The sequence below is a fragment of the Poeciliopsis prolifica genome, unplaced genomic scaffold (assembly GCF_027474105.1).
Source record: "Poeciliopsis prolifica strain line A6 unplaced genomic scaffold, Auburn_PproV2 SCAFFOLD001, whole genome shotgun sequence".
Classification (NCBI taxonomy): domain Eukaryota; kingdom Metazoa; phylum Chordata; class Actinopteri; order Cyprinodontiformes; family Poeciliidae; genus Poeciliopsis; species Poeciliopsis prolifica.
Window position 1 is genome coordinate 4,492,295 of NW_026562376.1, and position 9,675 is coordinate 4,501,969.

Here is a 9,675-nt window from a genome sequence, read left to right on the forward strand (position 1 = left end):
CAAAAACCAACAAATTGATAGACAAAAGAGATAAAGTAGAAAATGTCAGATGAGCTCAAACAAGCCAATAGGCAAGCAAATACCCATTCATACAAAAACACAGAAAACATGTCAATATCATCAACATCTCTGCTCAAAACAAGAGATTATTATTAGTTTAATAAAGATTTTTGTTTATCGGGCAGTTTTTTTATGTGCATTAATTTAAGACTCCAGACAATGATAGAGCATCATTTGGGCCCATCTGGTCACTTCTACTTTCTGGAGGCGCCGCTGCAGAATGAATGTGAGGAATGACTAACATGCAGTCACGCAAAAACGTGATGTCAACTCACAAACAGTTGAAGGTTAACATCAATATGGAGATAAATGTCACCGTGTTTAAACATCAGCAGCTCCTTTCTTTACTAAACTGTGACGTCTGATCGTTCAGAGTAAGGACAGAGAAAGAAGAAACACGGAAAAAATTGGAGATTTTCACCTCATTTGCTCAGATTGTACAATAATCTCAATCAGTTTTAACCAGTTTGTGTCAGAAGTTTCAGCCTAGTAGCTTCAGATTTCAGGAGTTTATGTTTTTTATGGGGATGTTTGTTTTCTGAAAGAAAAAGTTTTGAAATTCAAAGTCCTGTTGCAATAAATCAATTAATCGCATAATAAATTAAAGCAAAATCAATAATTTGCATGATTTACTGTTTTTCTCTTTCGACCAAAACCTGGATGAAAAAAGTCTTCAGTTTGCTGTTTTGGTCTCAACTGACCTTTTTTTTTTTGTGAATTTTGCTTAGAGATTTTATGATTTATTTTGTTATTTCTGTGGTTTTTGTTTGTTTTTGATATTTAAAATATCCAGTGTTAAATGTTTCCAAGAATTTAAAGTTTATTGATATCTTAGTATGTGTTCTTACATTTTTATGTCATTATCATATTATTAGTAGTTTCAAAACAACAATATTATCGTTATCACAATAACTTTTTGGGCGATTTATCGTCCAGTAAAACCTGGACCCCCCCAAAAGCAGGAAGTGGTTTAATGTGAAGGGGATTCTGGGTAAAACAAACTAGCATCTAATATTAGCAGCGGAAATAAAAGCAAAATCCTACAAAATATGATGTCATTCCATTTTTGTTTACGTTTTGTGAAGAAGGAAGTTGAGCTCAGTGCTTCCTTCAGTGATTCTTGGTGCAGCGCCACCACAGGTGCGGAGGGGAACAGGTTTTTCAAAAAGTTTTAAACATTGCAGTGTGAAAGTGAAAATGTAACGAATGTTTAAATTTTTCTCCCCAATTGAACCGAATCTATCAGGTGGGAAAACACTAATAATAGGACCAAAAAAGAAAAACAACTGATCTGAAAAACTTGGCCTTCAGTAGTTTACATTTCCAGTAGCAGCAGCCAAAGGAAGCGGCAGCGCCGTTCTCCTTTGGATCCGTCGCTCGTTTCTGGAGCGGCTCAGGAAGCAGCAGAGGAGGAAGAAAGTGAGGAGGAGGAGTGGAGTCTACCTCCCCATCCTCGGAGAGAGCTGCAGATTGAATCCTGTTCTCCGGAGTCCATCGCTCCCAGCAGGCACTAAAAATGAGCGCCTTTAATTAATTGCTCTGCCAATCCATTAATAGCAGCTATAATTAGAGGACCATGGGAGATCGCTGGCAGATTAAACGATCCAGCTGAATGAACCTCAGGTTGCACTTGTTACCTTTTTTACTCACCACAGAGACTTTCTAGGACCTCATATTGTTCTTTCTAACAGACCGCTACGCTTCATACTTAGTCATACTTCATATAAGTGTGTTTTTCAGCTACTGCAACAAATTGTGAGTCTCTTTAGTACAATAAAGGCAAAACCTTTTGGTTTTTGACGGCTCCTGCTAACCATGATGACAAAAATCCAGTTTGTGACTAAAAAGCATGCTGCTGTGTTACTCAGAGGTCCCTGCAGATCAAGGAAGTCTCAGATCTGGGAACACATGAGCTCAGACACGCGTGTCCTCTGCTTGTGAAGGGCTCATTTAGAGCAGCACGCATGTGGGTCATTCCAGCAGGAGGTGAATCTGTTGGGTATTTTCCTCATTTAATGCGTCAGTTTAGAGTCAAATAACCACTGGGTGGATTAAAACTAATAATAATAGTAATAATTTTGCTATTTATTGCTTAAATTTTACCCTGAAAACAAAGTTGATGCAGTCGATTAAAAGCTTGTTTCTTTTTTTAGCATTATTGCTGGCTGGGGGCAGCATACACCTTTACTGAATAAACAGCGGAGAAATGCAGTAGAAATAAAAATACTGAGTTTTAGGGGTTTTTAAATGTCATTAATTTGAATTTATCATAAAAACGATAAATCAAAATCTTATTATGATAAGAAATTTATCACGATTAATGATAAATGATACGATATATGGCCCAGGTTAACTGCTGTTAGCAGCAAGACCCTGGGTTTAAATGTTCTGCCTGAGCATCCACCAGTTCTTTCTGGGTACTCCAGCTTCCTCCAAAAACATGACTGCAATGTAGGGCTGAATCGATTAATCAAGATTAATCGATTGTTGAAATAATTGCCAATTAATTTAATAACTGATTAATTGTTAACCGGAGTTTGCAGACTCAAAACAAGGTAATTTTGTTGTAAGAACAACATATTCAGAGCAGTAGACAAACCAAAATTGCATAAAAATATATTTATATTTTGCATCTAAGATGAATAACCTGTAAACTTGTTCTACCCAAAACTCCTCAAGTGGCAGTTTTAGTTTCACCTGGTTATTGCGTCCAGGCAATAAAACGTATTTTTATCCTTTTTCTAAAAAGAAATTTGATTGTTTGTATTTTCATCCTTTAACACACCTGTATGAAAATAAGCTTAAGAGATTTACAGAAAAATCTGCAGAATTTGAAAATCATTTTATTTAATTAATCGATTAATCATCACAATAATCGATACCTAAAATTAATGGTAGCCCCTCCATTAGTCTCTAAATTGGCTCTGTGTATATGTTTGATTCCCAGTGACGGACTGCTGATAAACGACTACAGATGGCGGATTGATGTTTCTTCCAGACGTTTCCCTTTGCGAAGACAAAAAGAATAATAAAAGTTACTTCAGCTTAAATCAGGTGTCCAAACTTTTTGTCACGTGGATCAAACTCATCAAGTCAAAAGTTTCATGTGTTGAGAAAATTTAAAGAACTAAAATCAAGAGTATAGAGTAGTTTGTTGATTGTTTTTGTTTTATAGGAAATTAATGTTCATCACAGATCCAAAATCTGAAAGGATTTTACACGTTTGCTGTATTAAAAGAAAGGAATCTGGATTTTAGCTTCTCTTTACTTTGTTAAAAAAATTATTCCCAGTAAAAGAACAGGATTAGGCTCCATCAAACGGCTAGCCAAATTTAATAAATTAAATAAAAGCTGATTTTGGTGCAACAAAAACTCTCTGGATGTATCAGATTATTTATTGTAAAAGATTGTTTATCAAAAACATGTTTTTATAAGTGCACACATAGTTTAACTTTTTTATATCATAAGAAAATTATATCCGTAATAATTTAGCCCTAATCCTAATCCTACCACCTGTGCTTGACGGGCAGATAATTTTTTTAACTGAAGTAGGAGGCCACAAAAATGTGGCGCAGGGACCACAAATGGCCCCTGCGCCACATTTTGGACACCCCTGGTTTAGATAAAACCCATCTGGTGCAGATTGCATTTTATCACAGGTGTTTAGTTTCCCATTTCTGACAGAAGCTCACAGAAAATGACTGTCTGATCTTATTCAGGTTTAGCTTCACCATATTAGCATCATGTGAACCATTTCCTCTAAATTTATCTTTCAAAGTTGCGCCACTCGCATCGCATGTTGAACGAACCACATGCATTATAAAGCCTCAGTTCTGATTGGTCCATTTTATTTAGTTTTACTATAATCGCGTTTCCCCATGAGGGGAGCAAATGTTGTAATGCTTCATGAAACAGGAACAAGATTCAGATGAAATGCTTTAACGACCAAACACTTCAGCAGGTTTTAAAAAGCATAATTCATGAGAAATATGAGAAATGTAAATGTGTTCATTAGAAACTGATACTCAATTGTCTCCATAGGACTTCATCCTGCATCCAATAAATATGAATATAGACCAAAAATAACTTAATGAATGGCTTTAGATGTGAAAATTAAGAAATTAAAAGGTATTTCTGTGGAGGAAGTAGAAAAACCAATCAAGTAAAATCAATAAATTTTTCTTTGTATCAATATTTCAAATATTTCCACCGACATAAAATTCACACAAGATGTCGGTAGCAATCCAAGAAATCGACTTAGATTAGAAATCAAAACAATTAATCCTCAAATGATGAATGGATGAACACAGAAGGAACAGAAAGAAGTATTGAACAGATACTAAAAGTATTGATGCACCGATATGAAAATTTGGGCCGATACCGGCATTAAAGGGGCAGTTTTAAGTATGGCACAAAGTGCAATTTCATACCACAATCAAGAAACTATGTTGCCTTCAGTAATTATAAAATTCAATAAATATTAAATACGTCTTAAATTAAATTAAGCGCCTTGAAATTGGGCCTCTGTCTCTTTAAAAACTCCTGCTCTTTTTGAAACTCTGCTTTCAGGAAGTCATCACAACACCTCTCCTCTTTCAACCCTTTAACAATGTTTTTACCAGCGTTTCACTGAGAAGTAGTTGCTATAATTCTCAGTTCCACCAGATGTCTGCTAATTGCTGCTGGCTAGTCTGAAGGGTCTCTCGTTTGAGGTCCACACAGGCGTTTTGCATTGCTGAATGGTTGCAATGGAGACTAAATGATAAGTGTCTGATATGTTTTGGTCCTTTTTGGTTTTTATTGAATTTGTTTCAGGTTAAAGTAAAAAGCAACAACAGCTCTATGTGAAAAACGGACAAAAAAGAGGTCAGGAAACTGAAGCGGTTGTTTTTGGACAGCAGGTTTCCAGATCTGGTCTAAACAGCATTTACAATCTTTTTATAGTTTCTGGTTAAAAAAACCAAAAAACAAAAAAAAAAAAACCCCACAATAACTAAAAGAAAAACACCCCCAAGATCAGATCATATCTGTAACCGTTTTCACTGAAACGCTGACTCGCTTCAGCACTAAGCTCCAGCTGGAAACATCTGGATGAAGATGAAAACCACAGCAGAATCGTTTCTCTCTTCCTGTGCATGCAGAGGTGTCCGCCGACTGTCACAATTTCACTGTTTACCAATTCATAAATCTCCTTCGCACTCATTTTAGAAATGATCATCATCATCAGGGAAACATCTTTCAAGCTGTAACTATTCAGAGTTAATCTGAATATGATCGCCTCTGCTGGATTTTTCACATGTAAACCTCCAACTCAAAAGTTTCCAGTAAATTAAAACTTCAAGCTCGTTGTTTTGGAGCGTCTGAATCAGTATTTAATTACACAAAATGGCAAAAGGTGATGAAAAGTTTCCGAACCGAGCCTTAAAACAGCAGAAAACAGCGAAACTGAAAAATGTTTTGTAATGCAAACTGATCTGATGGGAACACGGATTCATAGAAACTAAACTGGTGACAAAACGTTTAGTTAGTTAATAATAGAGAGCGGGGGAGTCGTATGGTAATTCACACAGAGCGCTGAAACGTAAATGAAACTAAGTTCAGATTCATTACCTTCTAAACATCCGGTCTCAACTACAAATGGGCTTCATGTTGTTCCATCAAAGAAATAACGTAAAATCCAATAGATAAAATAATAAATCAGTATAATATGTCTGATAAAATGTTGATAATTTCACCGAACTCCAATACAGAACCACAAAGCATTCTGGGGGATGTAGGCAGTTGAAATGCTTCAGCAGCTCAACCTCTCACAGCGAGCTAAAAAATGTTGGTGGAATCAACTGATTCTCTCACTCTTTGGTTACCAAGCAACAGCGTGTTGAGTACGCGCAGCAGCAGTTTCAAGTTCCCCCCAAAGTAATCGGCAATGTTGCCAGACTAGGCCGGTTTCTGCCCAGTTTGTTTTGTTAAAATTCAGAACGTTTTCACAACGATTCTTTCTAAATAGATGTCACTGTGCGGCAGAAATAAAATGCAGTGTCACTGCACTTATCTTGTTCGTTCATTTGTTTTGAAATGGCTAGTATTTGTTGAATGTGACATCATGAATGTTTAGTTATTGGTTAATGAAGTGTTGCTAGTGTAAAGCAGAGGTTTCAACATGATTTAAAAAGACAAAAAAAACAAAAAACAAACAATAACTCCATGTTGTTTCCAAAGAAAATTGACTAACACTTCATTATTCTCAAATATTTGAAAAATGTGTGGATTTCAAAAAGTCTTAAAATGATACAACTCACATATATAATAGTAAAATGTTTGCAAAACAACCATTAATTAAAAAAAATAAGAAAAATCTTTAGACGTCCCCAAGCAGATTGGAGCCCTGGGCTACTGCCCCAACGTCAGGCCCAGTTTATGAATAAAAACATGGCCGCCACCACCAATACCGTTATGTTTTATGCCAAAATATTGTGCATCTCTAATATAATTGTAGTTCGACTACAAAGTTAACATAGAGGGGAAAAAAACATCAATAATTTATAAGAGGAATTAATCTTTTAAAATCTTGAACACAGAGGAATTATTTTCCGTATCAGGTTTTCATATTTATCCAGAGCTCAAACACACAGAGCCAAATTTCAGGTTTTCTATGAAATCTGACATTACTGATGACCGACGGATCAAGCAACCAATCAAATTCCACAAAACAGCAACAAATACGCAATAAATGTAGTTTATTTTTATCCACAGTAAAATAAACCTGCATACTGCAAAAACACAAAACCTCACAAAGTACGTTTGGACCAGTTTCTACTGGAAAATATCTTAATACGCTTAAAACAAGACAAAACTAACCCACTAGTAACTATTTAGCAAGATTTAAGCGCTTATTTTAGGTAATTAATTTCTTATTTCTGATTTCAAAAACATATGAGATCTACCAGCAGATAATTGTACTTATAACAAGACATTTTTTATGTTTTAAGTGGAGCTGTTACTTTTTGATCAATATAAATATTATTGTATTGACTTACTACACTCAATTTTCCTCAAAAAATATATAAAAAAATATAAAATATATATAAAACTTCCCATCAGAGTTACCTGCATCATAAAACAACAAACCAGCTTAAATTTTCAGCCCTCAGTCAGTGGCAAAGTTATAATAAAAACTAATTATTTCAGCATTGTGTCGTCTTTTCTGAATGAGGAGAAATTCCTGGGTTGTCATGAAAACTCTCCGTTTCAGGCTAAACTGCTGCTTTTCCTCCAGACGTCAAACATGTGGCTGCTGCGGCACCAACATGCTGCAGCATCACAGCTGGATGCAAATCGTAACAGGACCTGCAGGTTATTTATGGCCCGACATCTTCTGCTATGATCACGGTTTTACTTTCATTACTAAATATCTTTTTTTAGCTCCTAAAGCTAAGAAAGGTAGGGAGGAAAACACTTTTAAATATTTTTTTGTTCCCTCGCTGACTCAGCTTTATTCTTCTTTCACATTTAGAAAATATTAAACTAAATCACATGGACGTTCTGCAAAAACACGGATCGCTCAGTCAGAGGCTTCTTCAGATTCACTGTAATACAGACTGCTACAGCAGATCTTTCCTGACAACTGTCATCACCATGTACAATAAGTATTTGAAGAATTTTAATTAATGTGAGTAACAACATTTAATTTCCCTTTGGGATCACGTGATCAGGTGTGTTTCTTCCTCCCTTCAGGCTTCATTTCCGGTTATTTAGTCTAAATAAAAATTTCTAAGTATTAAACCCTTTCAATTACTTTTTCTAATATTTGTCAGTTATCTTTACCGGTAATTGTTTTTATGTAAGAAGTTTTCAGTCATTAAAAATATGTTTATATTGCGTTTTCCACCGTCTGGTGCATATTTCTGCTCACGCTACGGGATTGAACGGGTTCAGAACATTTTCTTTTCCGAGTCAAACTGAATTAATCTTTTTTTTTCAATCAATTTTTGCCCAATCCAGTTTAACAACTGACATACAAATAAGTTTTCAGCATAGAATTTTGTGTTTTTGCAGCTGTTCTCTTTTTATTTTCTGAAGAAAATGTCTGATTCCTGCTCAGATCACCCGGGTCGACAGGTTCAGCCAACCTGTGTGTATTTGTTGCAATGCTCCTTGTGTGTTCATGTTTGTTCTCGTGCAATAAGTTAAATAATTTGTTGTAATTACGAATGCAGCCGATCACTAACTGGTCTTTTAAAAATGCCTGTCTGCCGATTCTGATTTTTTTTTATTACCATTATCTGAAATGTCGCTCAAAATAGCAAAAGCATTGTTGAATTGGTAACAGTGATGTGACTATTGTTAACCGTAGACGTGCAGACATGAGCTGGTGGGCCGGTTTGTCAGTCAAACTCATCTCACTGGAGAGCAGAAGAGGTCAAAGGTTGATTTTTAGATCTTTGACTTCACATCGGCCAATTACCGATCTCCAAAAAGAATGAAATCGGCTCATAGTTGCAATGCTACTTATTGTGTGTTCCCATGTTGCAAGTGAAATAATCTGCCACTGAAATTATAACTTTATATCCACATAAGGAATTATTGACTAAAACAAACTTCTACAGCTTGGTGAAAGTTAGTTTTACATTAAATCAAATGTACTGAGATTTTTGAACCAAGAATATTTGCTGAAATGTGTTCTGGTAGCATTTATGATAATCTTCTAGGTTTGCAGTTGTTCTCTTTACGTTTTGTGATAAAAACGTCTAATTCCTGCTCAGATCTGTCCAGTTTACGCTCTGTGACCCAGTGGGTTTCACTCGGCCATGTGTGCATTTGCTGCAAAGCCGCATTTCTCTTCAAAAAGGAGCAGAAAGGAGGAACTCACTTCTTGCAGAAGATCCTGAAGCCGAAGGTCTTGCTGTTTTGCTGGCAGCTGGGCGCCGGGGCCTCGGAGGGCAGCTCTGCGTTGGAGGCTGAGGAGGACGATGCGGAGGTGACGGGCTGCTCCTCCTGGTCCTCCTGCTGCTCCTCCTGCTGCTCCATGTCCCCTTCCTCCGCTCACAGGCTGGGCTGGTCCGGGGTCAGCTGCTCCGGGCCGCACGCAGCCATGCTGACAGCTGCTCAACTTTCCACTGACAGCTCTCAGACACAGGAAGTGCAGCTTCAGATCTTCCGCGTGTCAAGCAGGAAGCTGAAACTCTCAGTTGTTTGTTTTGTTGTAGCTGAGGAGGTGGAGGTAGTTGGGGTAAAATGGGGGGTTGTTGGTTTCTACGCTCACTTCCTTCCTGGTCCTGACTAAACCTCCCAGCCTGAGGAAGCCTCTCTCCTCTGCATGCTCTCTGAACACAGCTGCATATCCAGGAAGTTTCCAAACAAATGAGGAGGACAAACTGGGGGCTCCTCTTCCTCCCGGTTCCTCTTCCTCCTCCCGGGTCGACCTGTTGCTGCTCCTCTTCTCACTTTGACCGAGTCCAGCGTCTCTGCTGCTGAGCTTCAGTCTTTTCTCTTGACTTTTTATCTCAGCTCTCTCCCTCTCCCTCTCCTTTTCCTCCCTGGCTCCGCCCACAGTCCTGCTTCTCGGCTTCCGATTGGCTGGTCACAGAGAGGGAAGCTCTGCCGCCACCTGCCGGC

General features: G+C 37.4%; 1 protein-coding gene across 1 annotated transcript in view; it reads right to left on the reverse strand.

The window, feature by feature from the left end:
• The window catches only part of dgkzb (diacylglycerol kinase, zeta b), a 46,880-nt gene extending 37,205 nt beyond the window's left edge, over positions 1-9,675 (reverse strand). Inside the window, exon 1 of the mRNA XM_055029432.1 lies at positions 8,930-9,675. Within this exon, the coding sequence (XP_054885407.1) occupies positions 8,930-9,087 (158 nt within the window). The 5' untranslated portion in view covers positions 9,088-9,675. The remainder of the gene's footprint in view (positions 1-8,929) is intronic.